General features: G+C 35.6%; 2 protein-coding genes across 2 annotated transcripts; one reads left to right on the top strand and one right to left on the bottom strand.

Moving 5' to 3' along the window:
- Window positions 1-817: 817 nt before the first annotated feature.
- GLIPR1L1_8 (GLIPR1-like protein 1) lies at window positions 818-13,901 on the bottom strand. The gene is made up of 6 exons (XM_051217127.1): window positions 12,790-13,901; window positions 9,868-9,974; window positions 6,335-6,474; window positions 5,179-5,263; window positions 3,030-3,115; window positions 818-944 (listed from the first exon to the last, which is right to left on the bottom strand). The coding sequence occupies exons 2-6, from the start codon at window positions 9,955-9,957 to the stop codon at window positions 908-910; spliced, it is 438 nt and encodes a 145-aa protein (XP_051065762.1). The 5' UTR covers window positions 9,958-9,974; window positions 12,790-13,901; the 3' UTR covers window positions 818-907.
- On the top strand, window positions 12,651-16,060 carry GLIPR1_2 (Glioma pathoproteinsis- protein 1; the record flags this gene model as incomplete). Its single annotated transcript, XM_035733030.1, has 4 exons — window positions 12,651-12,824; window positions 13,949-14,088; window positions 14,137-14,221; window positions 15,971-16,060. 4 exons carry the CDS (start codon window positions 12,651-12,653, stop codon window positions 16,058-16,060), a joined length of 489 nt encoding a protein of 162 aa, XP_035589848.1.
- Between the last annotated feature and the right edge of the window lie 729 nt (window positions 16,061-16,789).

Below are 16,789 nucleotides of genomic sequence, written 5' to 3'. Positions count from 1 at the left end.
GATAGCATAAAGAAGAGAGCCGAAAAAATCATCAGGTTTACGGTGACTAGCAACAAAGATGTCACGTTTGGAATTCCAAAGGTTATTTCGCCACGGTTTAAACAAAACTGTTGGTTGTCACCACTGATATATGGGAACAGAAAGCTATACCTCAGCGATCTTTCATTGTCTGCTACAAACGTATTCAGAATATCACAATAAGATGTCACAAATGAAAAACAGAAACCATAAACCCTAATATTTGAAACGAAATTTTCAATGACAGTTTCACTTTGGGTTGATGTAGCCACCAACTAAATGGATGGAAAAAATGACTAGAATTACCGGCCGCGATATGTTTAGTGGGCATGAAATCACTGAGGACAAACTTAGCCAAAAACCCTCTTGTTAAGGGATATCTGAGAGGCAAGGACATACGATCGGACCAGTGTCATTATTCCGTAGTGGCAATTAGTTGGAGAGAAGTAAATGTGGGATTTCAGGCTGGAAGTAAGTTAATGCAGTATACTATCAGCTATGTACTGTAAGACAATTTGTAATTTTTCATAAGTAACTACTGAAAACATCTTATTACTTCACAATCGTTATTACTGTGTTAACCAACTGGAAACTCAAATCAGATGTTCAGAGAACTAAATACATTCCAAAATATAAATTTATCACAAAATCTACAAGGGATATTTTTTAAAATTAAAACCCCTAAGTTGTCAACCTAAATTTGAACAAATATAAACTATAACATATTCGGATCATCGAGAAGGATGACAAGAATAAAACCACTATAGGTATATATATCTTCTCTCTCGAATATGGTTTTCTTTTTTTTATTCAAAATAAGTTATTTGAAATCATGAAAAATTCTATTTACTCATATTTAGCACTTCATTTTTTGACTTCGTTTACTATCTTATGAATCCTTTTCATATGGCCTTTCATCATCAGCCCTAAGGAATACAGAAAAACATGGATGAAGAATTGATAAAATGTAAATGTATAACTTCAATTAAATAGTTTTTAATTGTTCAAAAGGAAAACAACTCAAAATTCTTTGGATATTCACTTATAATGATAATTTCAATGAAGAGAATCTACTCTAAAATGGTTGGCGCGAATATAATTTATGAACGACCTTTAAACGAATCTTAGGTGACCTTGAGAAATATCAGTCAATCAGGAACCAGGTATTATGGAGTAATAATATATCATATAAAACGTAAGAATTGCATGGTTCAAAAACTTTTCAAGGTTAGAAAGAGGTTCAGAGGTTATAAAATCGTAAGGCATACGGTAAAGGAAATCTTTCACGCCTTCTGGAGCCATGATAAGGTCGCCAAATCTCTTTTAGCCTCGACCACGTAGCTTCAATATTGTTTGTGTGCACTCCGGTTGTTGAGCCCATAAAATGCCGCTTGTGAATAACGAGAAGATGCACATAATCAAGTCTATGTAGGCATCTGTAAGCTCTCCAACCATCCGTATATATTGTGGTACAGAACTGCAGCCTATGTTACTAGCGCTTTTTTATTATCCAGTTCACAACAGATGTCATAATTTACCTTAGTCTCAATCTAGATGGAGAAAAAAATCCTATACTAGGAGACGTTTTCCTCCAACACATATAATATTGAAAGATAACATCATCACGGTAGTCGGCCCAAGGTTCACAAGTCATTTGGTTACCACAGATATCTGCTCTATTTTGATAAAATGATTTGCCCACTACTTGATGACTTACGAACTAACTTCAGCTATAATGTCAAAACTCTATTTAACCGAATGGTTGAGTGAATTTCGCGCCAAAATCCGTAACCTATAATCTTATACCTGATTGGTTCGTCCATAAATTATAGTCTTGCCGGTGTGCCTTTTGCAGTTAATCTGAACCAGTGAATATCATTTATAAGTATTAACTAAGTAACGTTCCAGCTAATTTTTCTTCTCTTTTTTCCCCTTGCTTACTTCTCAGGTCAAAGATCAGTGATAGAATAGTTTTTTCTCTCTTTACACTCAAGGTTGTTCAATCACAATCTAACTCATACATTTGCAAGCCCCATCTATGGACTTAGTAAATCATCTTGTGTACGCTTTAGACTAGATTTTATTTATTTATTTAAACACTTAAACACTCGTACAAGGAGGCGCCAAACAGTTATGCGCCAAATAAATCATTCGATTTGTGTGACGGCTCGGATACTGCTCGGATGCAAAAACCGAAACATATGGTATTCTTAGGGGACCACACCCAGAGCCTCTGACCTAAAGGACTAACCTACAAGGCAGTGGAGCGACGTAAGGAGATACAGTCTGATGTTAACCGGTGATTAATAATAGGTTCACATGCCATTTGTTCCTTCAGGATCCTCGAGGCCATGTGCGCCGTTGGTTGAAGCGCCGGACATTCGCTTTCCGTCCACTCTATTTCGTAAACAACACTCGTGGCGCGAGAGGGTAGTATGACTTGTCTGTCAGTAGTTGTATGCACATGGCCATGTGAGAGCATTTCGAGAGAGAGAAAAAGAGCGGCCTTTCCCCATTCTTGACCGTACCAGGGCATTTGGAGGCAGATTGAGACCATTCTCTCCTACATAATAGTTCGTAAATGGATCAAAGATCTAACAGTAAATTAAATAGAATGGTTATTCATTGAATGAAAATCATGCTATAGAACTGGATTACTTTATAAGATTGTGATATTTTATTCTGACAACATTAATAAACTTGATTGTTGCATGGAGTAAATTATTGATTTATCCCTGGAGAGTTTGACTCAGTTTTAGTGATTCAAATATATTCAAAAGTTGTGTCAACCTGATTATAGGTGTAAAAGGCATCTCTATCTTCCACCCGTCTCTTATCCAGTTGTATACATTAAAATGTGTTTAAGAAAACTAGACCACACACACACACAGTGAAACAACCCCATATCAACAAACAATATGTTTTTCTGTACCAATTAGAGTTCGACTCATTTCATACTATTGAGAATAAGAATATAAAATCAAGAGTTAAGTTTTTCTATCATAACTTACCCTGGAGCGTAATTACATACAACCATATACCTGTTACCACATTTATTTGAAGCACAGCCAATGTCTGTAGTGTTTGCCCATACTATCTACATAGATATTTGAGAAAATAAAAAACTTGCCTTTCAGCATATTAAGTAAATTGTATTGAAAATAACTGTTTCCAAGTTTATTAAGACTAATATAGTGTATCCTACTGATGTAGACCGATATAAGTAGTATGTATCATTGATCGAAAGTGAAATGCCTGGTGACAGAAGGTTAAAAAGATCAAAGAGAAGAGAACGAGAACAGAGAGTGGTTGATGTGCAGACGAAAGAACAATGTAGTCTGGGACGATTAATTGACATTTTGAAAATGAAGTATTTATTGTATGGTTCTCAGATTCTGTAATTCTGTGTTCGAATACATTTGGTTGTCCTTATCGGTGTTCTCGTTCACTTCAATAATAATAATAACAACCGGTGTATATACTTCTGTATTTTTTTGTTCTCAGCACAAATTAATGACGAAACCAACTTATGAGTGTTCAAAAAGCATGTATACAAAGTTATAAACAGTGATTAGTTACATTCACTTGGTGTTGTTTTACTTGCATCTTTCCATTGTTATTTAGGACTGTAATTGATCAGTTTCTTGTCGTCATATGAGCATCCTGTCCAGATTACGACGATACAGCCTTAAGTCACATGCTTTTCAAGCACTCTGTAATTCAGGTACATCCGCTTGATGAGTCGCAAATAGAACGAAACGCGTGTCCTGAATTCCACTATCCATCTATGCTTGAAAAGTGATTATCATCTACCATTCAACTTCATCCATGAGCTATGATCGAATGACAACCTTTTTGTTTATATCCGAATATATATGATGTATGAATTTTAATGAGGTAAAATTATACTATATTGATAGTCTAGAGAAAATCCTAAAGGTAACATTGAAGTAAAGGAATCAGAGACTGGGAAACTGAACTTGAAAACATGGTATTCTTTAATACAACTGCTGTTAGGCTGACTAGAATGTTATGTTTATGGTATTAGAGCTTGGAAGTTATGGTTTAGAGTCAGGATGTTAACTTTGATGGTTTTAGTATAAAAATGACTAACTCTACCAACCTAATCTTAACCCTAAAACAGACTATTGCACTTCATTTTCACATTTACATCTGAAGTTCTGTAAGCAGACGACAATAATATCATTATCCAAATCATAAAAAATACGAAATCTAGCCAAAAATATTACTTCCAGCAACAAGCTATACTCAATGATGTTTCAAATTCGCTTTTATATTTAAAGTCCTTCATGTGTAATCTGATTGGTCATTTAAGGCTATTAGTATGATATATCTTTACCTTATATGGTTATCGCCTCTTATCTATATAAAAGGACAGAGAAGGAAAAGAATAGAGGAACCATTGAAGTAGTACTTCTTGAGTTTTTCAATAGCTAGAATCTTGATGAAAACCCTAAATATATCGACTTTAAATTTCATGTGCAAATTATGACATACAGTGTTAGTTAAACAAATTGGTCACTATACTTGTGTTATAATTTCTCTTACTACGACCCAACTACTCTTATTGCTTAGTATCCTTGGACACTACTTTACTCGAAAAGTCCCCAAATCAGAACACGATCTCAAAAAGGACGAAACGCACGTCCTGAATTCCACTGCTAGCCACTGTCCATCTTTGCTTATAGTTGACACAATGGTTTATTGATCACAGAACTCGGCTTTGAATTGCAACACACACACACACAATATACGCGCGCGAAATTCGAGTCTTAAATAAATAAGACCCATTACTAATAATTTTCTCGAACTATTAAATCTGCATGATTTGTGAGAATCCAAAATATACTCCACTGTTTAAATCATGAATTAATTCTGACAGTTGTCTTAGTCAAGTATCTATTATTCATTAACCTCCTTTATTTAGAGGTTAAGAGTTCATGTGTCAGACCAAACTTCCTGGGTTCGACCCCTTGTGTTGAAGTCGTAGATGTACCCTAATAAGGAGTATCGTATTAGAAAACAAAACAACTATCCAGTGCTTCCTTGTTCTCAGTGGTAACCCAGTCAATATTAGTTCGTAATGAAAACTGTGAAAACTTTACAATCTTCACAAAACCCTAAACTGAAACAACATACTTGTTTATAATTTCCACATTCTTCTTCACATGTATTCTTCTCGAAATTATAATCATTTTTTTCTTCCAACCAAGTATCCAGTATACTGAAATTTAAAAAAATCAATAATATAAGAAGTCAGAGAAGGGTTTTTGTGGATATTATAATAATTTAATGGTTGGATTCATGAGTCAATTGAAGCTAGACCATCATGTAACACCTAGAAGTACTGAACAGCCATTTCGTCTTGGTATGGGACTCCTCAGAATTGCTCATCTATGGTCCCACCTCGCGCGCGAGGCTGGTAGGTCCTGGGTTCGAATCTCTCTGGGGGCAGGATCATGGATGCCTACTGCTGAGGAGTCTCACGCTAGGACAAAACAGCCGTTCAGTGCCTCCTAGGTTTTCCATGGTGGTCTAACTCCAATTGACTCATGAATTCAACTATTATCTGTAAGAAATGTTTGACCAAAACTCATCATAAATATCCAAGCTAATTAATACTATTTGAGTTAATTTAAGTGGGTTTAAACCCAAGGTGTGATGATTGCAACTGGACTACTTCATAAGGAGTGACTATAGTCAAGTTTTATCATCACAAGCCTTCAATCCCCTACCCTTAACTTTAACATTCATATGATGGAATGGAAAGTCAATTTTCGATTGAATTGCTCATTATGAGTTTCGGTTCAATATTACATCCGTTTTGATTCAACGTGAGGATCATTCAGTGTAGTATTTGATTTGTTTTCCCAGTATGATATTTTCTTCTGTATAATATACAATATTCTTGTATTCCGTTGACATGAACTATGCTCAGTAAGTGATTTGTTATAACTGAGTATGTGATTTAATCCTAATTATGAATCAAAATGGGTGTAAAATCAATATATAAACCAGTGTATTTTAGACTATTGGGATTCGTCGTCGTCGTCGTCGTCGTCGTCATAGTGTTTGGGGCTGATAAATCTTCACTTTTACTAGTCTTGTGTTCTTACTTTCATATCGTGGGAATTGCCGAGGTCCCTCGTTCCGAATATAAGTGATCAGCATTATTTTCCGGCACAGTAATCAGCGACGATCAAATATTAACAAACATAAACATCAAAAATAAAACTGAAATATGAAAAACAGTTCTAGATATCTTATAAAATGTTAATATTTGTACACAATTTACTTTTGTATTGTAGTATGTTCTGCTACAGTTTGTCCAACAGAATCAAATTTACCAACGTATAAATCTCCAAGATTTCCACTATCCAATATACATTTTTTAACATGATCTTTAGCTTTTTCAGCTAAAAGTTCATTCCATTTCTTAAAATTCAAGTAAATAATATTAATATTTTAAACAAAGTTAGCTTCAACTGACTCATGATCTAAACCATTGAAATTACTATAATATCCACAAAAGACCCCATCTGATATTAATCAACATATGCTCACTAGTGACTGGCTTCATGTGGTATATCCTGGAGTTCTAGTGAGAAGTAGTGACCAGTGGAGTTCAACTAGGTCTGTTGTGAGATAATAACTCACTGAAGACAATGGTGGATGTGTCGTTCAATTTCGTGGATTAGTTGAAGTTATACATTAACACCGTTGGATGCCGGCCAGTTCAGTGGTCTAGTGGTTAAGTGCTCGCGCGCGAAACCTCACAGGGGGCGAGGTCGTGGATGAGCACTGCTGAGGAGTCCCACAAAGTTATTTCAACTAGATATGTAATACAGTAATTATGTAATTTAATGTAATCATTGTTATAATGGATCAATCAGAAACCAGCGAACGATACTTGCTCGTGATTGGTCAAACATAGTTTCTATATTACAATTGATTGATCACTGGGTGGTGATCAATGTCATGTGTGTCAAGTCCTTATTTAGTGCAGATCGAATGCTATCTATCATGCTGCAATGTGGCCACCAGTAACGTCTCTGACTGTGAAGCTGAGTGACACGAGATCGAATCCGTCAGGGAGCACCAGTTCCCTCAAGATTACAAGTACACCTTGCTGACGAGTGGCAAGTAGCACGAAATCCGTGTCCAGGGTTTCCTGTCGACTATCTCCAACCACCATCTAGTCTCAATAGTTTCTAGATTCAAGAAATAAAATACAAACCACTGATAATATTAATCTTTCACAGATATGATTCAATTTTAGCCTAGTAAACTTGCTTTCTGGCTTTCGCTTTCTTCTCTAGTAACCGGGATCGTTAATAGAAAAGTGTTTATCAGTATCAAACCGTGGACATCATGTGTCGTTACAGTAATCCCTTAAACGAATCAAAATGTAATCTGTCTAATAAATACATGAACTAAAGTTATAAAAATATCATTTTACAAAGGCGGGTTAAATCTAAATAGTCTGATTCAAAGCGCTTCCTACATATCATAGTACATTATTCTTTACTTCATTTCCTTTGTTTTAAGTATCATTATAAGTTCTCAAAAGTTTGATTTTTCATATGGCTTGTTTCATTATCTTTAGTCTTCACATCGTTCCAGTGCCAGTTCTAAAGACAATTCTGTACTCTAAGAACTTAGAGAAATCACAAAAGACTGATCTTCATGAGTAAGAAAAGTGATCTAACATAGTGATCAAAGCACGGGTTAGAAACGTCTAGATAATCACCAATCAATGTACAATCACATTTATCGTGTTTCAGAAGCAAATAATATACGAAACACAAATTCGTTCGATTAGCAGCTAAATATAGACAAGTTTCAAGGATCACACTGACTCAAGATGCTTAACATTTAAGCGAAAGGGAATTATTCTTTTATTTAGCTAAATTCATAACTAACAAATATAGTAGCTCAATCCACGTATTCATTTGACACAGAATGTTTAGTAAGCTACCAAGCATCTGTGGTTTGGGACTTTATATCAAGATCTGAAATACAATTGAAATTGAAGTTTTTTAGTGAACTTGATACATTTAAATTTAACAGTTCACATCTGTAAACATTTATCTAAAGGCCTTTGACGTTATAGCGTCATTGAGGTCCTGTTAGTACATAATAAAAAATCTCACCAATTATCAACTTAAAGAGTATCTGATTGGTGCAAATCATGAATGTTTAACATTACGTTCAAGACGTTTTGCTATTTAATCAAAAGCCCCCAAATGCTGTGGTATGGCCGCTTTCTCTCTCGAAATGCTCTCAAGTGACTACGTGCATACAACCACCGTCAGGGAAGTCCTATTCACTGCCTTCTCGTGGCATTATTGTTGTTTACAAAACTGAGAGAACAAAAAGCAAATGTCCGGCGCTTTAACCGGGTCGGCGGACATAGAGAGTCCATCTAGGGGTGTTGGAAAATCGTGACCCCAAACTGATGGTGTACATGGTTCCAGGATTCTGAGAGAAAAAAAAGTGTATGAACCAATCGTTAGTCACCGGTTACCATGGGACTGCATCTCCTTAAGTTGCTCCAGTGCATTGTGGATTAGACCTTTATGTAGAAGGCTCCGAGTGTGTTTCCCCAACAAAATCACCTTCGGTCTACGTACCCGGACAGTATCCCCGACAACTACTAGAAAAATACTATAAAACTTCACTTCATTAAATATTGTGACTAATAAAGATGAGTAAATGTTGATTAAACTATTGTAATCCTTTCAGAATGAATCCATGAAGTCTTAGTGAAGAGTAATTACTAATTATAGAATTCAAACTTATTGACAGTTTGATTAAAATTATTAATGGAATAATATCAGAAAACTGTCGTTTTATCCTTGTATGGAACTCCTCAACGGCACTTATCAACGATCCTGCAAACACGAATCGATCTAAGAACTTTCAGTCATTTGTATAAGGTGAGATGATACTCCAATAAATAAGATTGGATAATGTTAAAATATATCATGAACTGATTGACTTTAAAAATAAACATAGTCGTTTCAAAAAAACTCTTTCTTTACAAAAGCTTAATGTTCTGAGAACAATCTCAAGTGAAATCATCAACACACACATATATAAGAGGGCTTATACCGAACTTTGGGCCTTCGGTCTCGCGCGTAAATGTCTGACCTCTAGAACAATGAGCCAACATACAACGGTGTTAATTCCCACCAGTCACTGGCTTCAAGATGGATTTCCTCGAATGCTAATGAGAAGCCGTCGCCAGTGGATTCTAATCCGTGTCCGATACAGAGAGGTATCTACCACGGACAATAGATGAAGGGTTGCGCAACATTATGGTTTGATTGAAGTTGAACATTTCCACAATTGAATGTTGACTCAGTGATCTCTATATTAAGCATTCGCAAGAGAGACTAATAGAACACTGAGCGGACATTCAACAGTCCAAATGTTCAACTTCAATCAATCCATAATGTTGCGCAACCCTTCATCTATTGTCCAAGATAGATAACTATCTCTATCTGACACCGATCAGAATCCACTGGCGACAGCTTCTCACCAAGATTCCGAAAATCCATCTTGAATTTAGTCACTAGCCACAATTAACACCATTAGATGCCAGTCCAACTGCCCAATTCACTCTATTATCCATTGATCCATCAAATAACATCCAACTTCTATTTGAACCAATTTCCAAAAATCTTCCAACTATAATCAAATTTCCTTTTTATGTTAATTGTAAGAATGAAAAATGCTGATAAGTAACCTATACTCCCCCATTAGGGGGTAATAGGCATTAGTAACTAAGTAAGTAACTAAGTAAGCATTCAAACAATAACTTACAAGTTTAGGCATCTTTCTCGCTTTAGGTTGATCCGATAAAACACCTTTCAGTACATCTTTTCGTACCTTATTATGAAATTTAAAAATCATCTCCTTTGATGATTTCTCTGTATTTATCATTAAGATATTGAATAAGAATAATAAACAAATTTTATAAGTCAATTGAATCATTGAATTGAATATCAAATAATCATTGAATAAAAAAAACGAAAAATTTATACAAAAAAAATTTTTTTTTATTTATTGAAAAATCAATAATTTTTGACACGTTTTTTGTGTGGTTTTTTGATTGTTTTTCAATTAGTAACAACATGTCATTAATCCAACATTAAATCTCCCTCTCTCTCTCTCTATATATATATATATATATGATTATGTAATAAATTATAGAATATCCTCATTATTGGATAATTAATAAAAGGGGTTCTTATGGATATTATAAGTCATTTAAATCGTTGAGATCATGAGTCAATTAAAGGTAAATCACTACCGCGATCATGGAAGTACTAGATGGCTTAGATAGTGGTTGGAGGTAGTCGACAGGAAACCCTGGACCCGGGTTTCGTGCTACTTGGCACTCGTCTGCAAGGTGTACTTGTTATCTTGAGGGAGATGGTGCTCCCTGACGGATTCGATCTCGGATAGCTCAGTGGTAACGTCTCTGACTGTGAAGTTGGGTGACACAGGATCAAATCCGTCAGGGAGCACTATTTCCCTCAGGATTACAGGTACGCTTTGCGGACGAGTGCCAAGTAGCACGAAACCCGGGTCCAAGGTTTTCTGTCGACTACCTTCAACCACCATCTAATCTCACAATAGTGCACGCAGTGTCGAATCATCTAGGCTGGTGGCCACATTGCATCATGGTCGATAGAATTCGATCTGCACTAAAAGGACTAGACACGCATGACATTGGTCACCACCCAGTGATCAATCAAGTGTGAGTACTAGACAGCTATTTCATTTTAGTATGAGACTCGCCAACATTAAAAATCTCCACAAAACCCTCTTTTAATAATAATTATCATATTCTCACTAATGACTGAATTCATGAGATATTTCTTAGAGTTCTAGTGAAAAGCCGTGAATGATGGAGTTCAACTGCGTCTGTTGTGAGGTAGTAACTCACTGAAGACTATGGTAGATGTGTCGCTCGATTTGATGGGTTCGTTGAAGTTAGACATTAACACCTCTGGATATCCGCTCAGTTGGTCTAGAAATTAAGTATTCACAAGCGAGAGCGATAGGTTCTGGGTTCGAATCTTGCAGGGTGGGATCATGGATGTGCACTGCTGAGGAGCCCCATATTGGGACGAAACGGTCGTATTTTTTCCATGCTGTTCTAGTTTTAAGTAACTCATGAATTCAACTGTTAAGTGTATAATGTACTGATGAACTTAGTCGACTTATCAGCCATTTAGTTGACGCTACCTAGTTATAAAACTATTAACAATGCAATTCAATAAAATAACGTTGGGATAATAGCTTTGATCGGAATAATTAACTCTCACATGTCATGTTTAATTATACCCTTGTCCCTTCACATGGTGAACTAATAAGATGCGTTGGGTATTATGATATTATCAATAAAATAATAGATCTTGGATTTTATTACAATTCAGTTAGTTGTCACTTTGTCATCTCACTAAATCTTAGGCACTTGTCCTAAGTTAATCTGTTATTTTTCAGTAAGAATGAATGAACTGATTGCAAATCATAAAATACATGTTAATGATATTTTAATAGTTGAATCTATGAGTCGATCTATGCTAGATCACCATTAGAAGCCTGGAGACACTTGACGGCAGTTTCATTCCATTATGGAACTACTTATCTGTGTGCATCCACAATCCCGCATGCAGGTCTCGAACTCGAGACTATCGGTCTCGCGGGTGAATGCTTAACCCGTAGACCACTGAGCCGACGTCTAACGGTACAAATGTTCAACTTCAATCAATCCATAATATTGCGTAACCCTTCATCCATTGTCCGTGGTAGATACCTGTCTCTATCCGACAGAGATCAGAATCCACTGGTCACGGCTTCTCATTAGAATTCGAGGAAATCCGTCTTGAAGCCAGTGACTAGTGGGAATTAACACCGTTGTATGTTGGCTCATTGTTCTAGAGGTCAGACGTTTGCACGCGAGACCAAAGGCCCCAAATTCGAATTTTTGAGTGCAGGATCGTGGACACGCACTGTTGAGAAGTTCCATACTCGGATGAAACAGTCATCCAATGCTTACCACAATCTCCACAAACCTAACATTCTAACAATTACCGATATTTGTTATGTGTTTCCAGTAAAAGAAGTAGTATGTTTAGGAAACACAGTTTTCCTCCAACTTCCTTACCAAAACCAAACTTATTCTATTGTCATAGATAAGCAATAGACAATAAGAATGATTGGTTGTTGCATTTAACCGTTATTATACAGTGATCAATCCATTATTATAAAATATCCTTTTTTTCCATAGTAGTTAATGAAATTGGATGGAATTAAAAAGGAAGGTCCAGGACAGAGTGGGTTGGAGAATGCTGGTCGGCGGCCTATGCTCCATTAGGAGTAACAGGTGTAAGTAAGTAAGTAAGTTCTTCAACTACTTCCTGGAAATTAAGCCCGAATTGACAAGTAAACAATCTTTCACTTTCAACTCATAATCAGTAACATTTAATCATTGATAATGATTATACAGAAATCGAACTATGCCCGTATATATAACCTGTCATTGTCATATATATATATTGTATAAATATGCTAATTATGCATTCTTCTCATCAAATATGTTTAAGATTAGTCTAATTAGCTATTTACTATTATTATTCACATTTCTATATGTGGAAACAAAGTTATCCGGAGAACTACGTGAAATCTACCGATTTCATAAAAAAGTTCGTAAAGATGTAAAAAATTGTAAGATACCTGGTCAACCTCCAGCTGTAAAACTAGCAAAAATGGTAAGTCGATATTGATCGATCTGTAAATAGAGCTTTCTGTTTCATGTAAGTACTTAATCATTTCATGAACATGAACTGTTGAATAAAATCAAAAACTACAGACATGATTTACTTCCTATTCATCCTTTTCATGTCTGTTTCAATTCCTGATGTAGTGTGTTATTCGGCATTCCTCTTTTCCCTTTTCCTACACGATCCCAAGTTAGCGCTTACTTCCTGATACAGTTTGGTGATCTCCACGATGTATGTCCTATCCATTTCCATAATCTTTTTCTAATTTCCTCTTCAACTGGAAGTTGATTTGTCCTCTCTCATGGTAGGTTGTTAGTGATGGTATCCGGCCAACGGATATTGAGTATCTTGTTTTTTCTTGATGATCATAGTGATAGTTCTCCACATTTCAGCTCCGTACAGTAGAAATGATTTGACATTCGTAACGGAGCTTGTGACATTGATATTGGTTGAAACAGAGAGTTTTTTTTAGTTGTATATGTTGTTCATTTGTAGGAATACTTCACCAATCCGTGCCTTCACATCTGCATCAGATCCTCCACGTTCATTAATGATACTATCCAGATACGTGAACGTTTCCACCGCTTCCAAAGTTTCTCCATCGAGTGTGATTGTGTTGATATTCTCCGTGTTATATTTGAGGATGTTGCTTTTTCCTTTGTATATGTTTAGGTCTACTGATGCAGAGGTTCCTGCTACACTGTTTATTTTGACCTGCATTTGTTCGTGTGTATGGGATAGAAGGGTCAGGTTATCTGCAAAGTGCAAAACGTCTAGTTGCATTCAACCTGTCCATTGTATTTCTTGCTTCCCGTCAGATATCGAGGTCTTCATAATCTAGTCAACCATCAGAAGAAAAAGAAAGATGGATAGCATTAATTTAATCGGATTATAATAAAATTAATGGCATACACACATAGGCCACCCCTACTATCCAACCACAATTTAGTCGAACTGATTACATCATATTCTTATTTATAGAATAAGTAAAACGTTCTGTAAAATGATCCATAAGTAATAAGCCCCTTTACCTATTTCCATTCGATTTTCTCATTATTATCTTATTAAATACATTGTATTCTATACAGTTTTTATGATCTATTATTCTAAAGAAATGGAATAAACTTCTAGCTGACAAAGCCAAACAACAAGTTAAACGATGTCAATATGATTCAAATGATCCAAATGATTTTATTATTGGTGATTTTGAATCAATTGGACAAAATCTAGGCGATTATCCAACAACTGAAGGGTAGATTTATAATTATGCAATATGATTTAACTCTATTACATTTTATAGGGCAATGAAGGATTGGTTAGAAGAACATAAAAATTATGATTTTAAAACGAATACATGTAATGGAGATTGTAAAAATTATAAACAGGTTTGTTTTAATTATTAATAATAAATCACATACATTTAATGATTTAGAGGTTGGATATTCGTGTACGAAACCGAAGGTCCTAGGTTCGAGTCCCCTCTGCCAACAACACCCTCTCCTCATTTACACTTAGTATAGTTGTATATATATATATGTATACTAGGCAAACAAGTCTGTGCGACACAACTTCGTCAGGGCTGTCCGCTCTCTCCGTTCTTGTTTAACTTTATCGCAGACGTGCTATTAGAGATGACGCTTTCCTCATCTAAATTCCCAAGAGTTGAACTTTTACCGGGTGATTTACTTGTTGACTTAGAATATTCCGATAACATAGTTCTATTTGGTGAAGACGCTGACAAAATACATAGTCTTCTGACCACCGTAAGCAACAATGCAAGCATGTTCAGGATGAGGTTCTCCCCCTCGAAATGTAAAATGTTACTTCAGGATTAGGTTGCATCAACACCCGAACTAATAATAGGGAGTCTCATCAACCCTTGTGGTCTGGTGTGTGACGAAATCTAAGCACGGATACAGAAGGCTCGACTAGCTTTTGCCGACTTGCATCATTGATGGAGTAGGTGAGATATCCGTTGTTGCTGACTAATTGACTTTTAAAATTGGTTGGGCGCTTTATTTAGTATATGATCATATTTCTACACTATACTTCTGTTTTCAACTCTCTTTTATAATCACTATTTATAAGTTTACCGGCGTTAAAACCGACAGCTAATAACTAAAGGTAGTGTACCGCAATAAGTCATTCTTTCCTTTTTTCCCCTTGTCTCCTTTCTCCATGATCACCTATGTTCCACAAAAAGCACTTTTGTTAGCTAGGCGGACGATCTCAACATATGTATACCAATCTGTTCCTCTTTAGATCCCCTTGAAATTAATTAGTTCTTGTCACTCAGAGAGCAATGATCTATTTTTAACGGTCTCACATTTAATCTTAAATACTAAACTGTAAATTTTCATCTGAGAAAAAGAAGAGTACTTAAACACTGTTAGAATTTCCTTACGTTTATACTATTCGACATTCAGTGATTAAAAAACTATGTCAAATAGCATTAATTTTGTTGTTAGCTTTCCCTGTGATCTCAATATCGAAAGTTTCCCATCTGATTTACTGTATGAAGGGGCTATGTGCTTTTGATATTGTTCAATAGTTACTTTTACGATTTGTAAACTAATGTACTATTCTTTTGATGGGGTATTATTCTTTGAACTGGATGGTTTGGTCGTGAGGCTTTCACAGTCATTGTGAACGACGTCATCAGCCCAAGAACCAAATCAATGAGAGATACAATCAAAATAAAGAAGTAAACAATGATAGGTTTAAGATTAACAATCACCAATGAAGATCGAGGTCTACAGGACAAGCTGGGAGTCATATGTAGAGAAATTCGAAAAATTCACTTCTATTTGAAGTTTGTGCTGATGATGTTGTTCAGAAGGACGATGAAAGCTCCATGATCAAACCATCTAGCTCAGAGAACAAAACTCCACCAAAATCATCCACCTGATATACAAATCTTCTCCACCATCTCAATATTATTCTTTACTCTTCCCGATTATTCCTTCCTGGGCTTTTGATGAAAATGTTCGCTGTGTTCCCCATAGTAGTACTGAAGTCGGTTAGTAAGATATGTGGTGAAACGTTTGATTTCATTATGAATATGGTTGTGGACAGACATTTGAAATCTTCTAAACTATTATCAATTGTTACTTTATCTCCTTCCAATTTTTCAGATGGTTTGGAATACCACTGAAGCAATAGGCTGCGGTTACGAAAAATGTGGAAAGAATTATTTGATTGTTTGTAATTATGCACCAGGGTAAGTGATTTTTCAATAATAAGTTAATAATCAATGTGTTAGGTTTGTTTTTTAGATTTATGATCACAGTGATGTCGTTTCTACCGAATGTTAAATGGAAGAGAGAGAGAGAAGGAGGGAGAAATCCTATCACCGTCTAGTCTTTCTTTACATTAATAATATATTGGAAGATTTTTCTGATCTCCATGATGCTTAGAAAGGGTTTGAATCAGACTGTTATTGATATCCAGTCGTATTTAGCATATGTAGATCTTCTGTGGATTGCCTCAGTATTGTCATTGTTACATATTTATTGTGACTGGAATTGAAATCTAAGAAGCACGTTTCATCTTATTTGGTACCCATCGTCTGGATATACCTGCATCTCAATGTCGATGTTCACGCTAGAATTCGAACTCAGCATCGTTCGCTGTTAACATCAGCATACTATCCACTGAGCCATATAGTCTAGATAAACATTAAGATGGTAATTCCTATTTGAAATATTCCTTGATGTAAATCAACGGCAAATCAATGAATGATAACATCAACAACGAAATTAGTGGGTGTTCTTTCTAAGCTTCATACTAAAATCTCACACTTCACATAATGATTAGAGCAACAAAACCATCATTTAAGATCGATAAGAATTTAACAGTACCAAATACTTGTCAAAAAGTATTGACGTAATCATGAATTATCCCCTATCACTGGTTAGTGATCAATGTCATGTATGTTAGGTACTTTTTAGTGC

This window comes from Schistosoma haematobium, chromosome 6, assembly GCF_000699445.3.
Source record: "Schistosoma haematobium chromosome 6, whole genome shotgun sequence".
Lineage (NCBI taxonomy): Eukaryota > Metazoa > Platyhelminthes > Trematoda > Strigeidida > Schistosomatidae > Schistosoma > Schistosoma haematobium.
The sequence above is the reverse complement of the archived record's forward strand: the minus strand, read 5'-3'. Positions and strand labels throughout refer to the sequence as shown.

What these genes read in the sequence shown, in the direction of transcription:
- GLIPR1L1_8 (XM_051217127.1), bottom strand. Translation starts at nt 9,957, where the DNA reads ATGATTTTTAAATTTCATAATAAGGTACGAAAAGATGTACTGAAAGGT. An exon ending in CGAGAAAGATGCCTAAACTT is followed by an intron (nt 6,475 to 9,867) that starts GTAAGTTATTGT and finishes TTGAATTTTAAG; the next exon opens with AAATGGAATGAACTTTTAGC. An exon ending in GTATGTAATTACGCTCCAGG is followed by an intron (nt 945 to 3,029) that starts GTAAGTTATGAT and finishes TGTATTCCTTAG; the next exon opens with GGCTGATGATGAAAGGCCAT.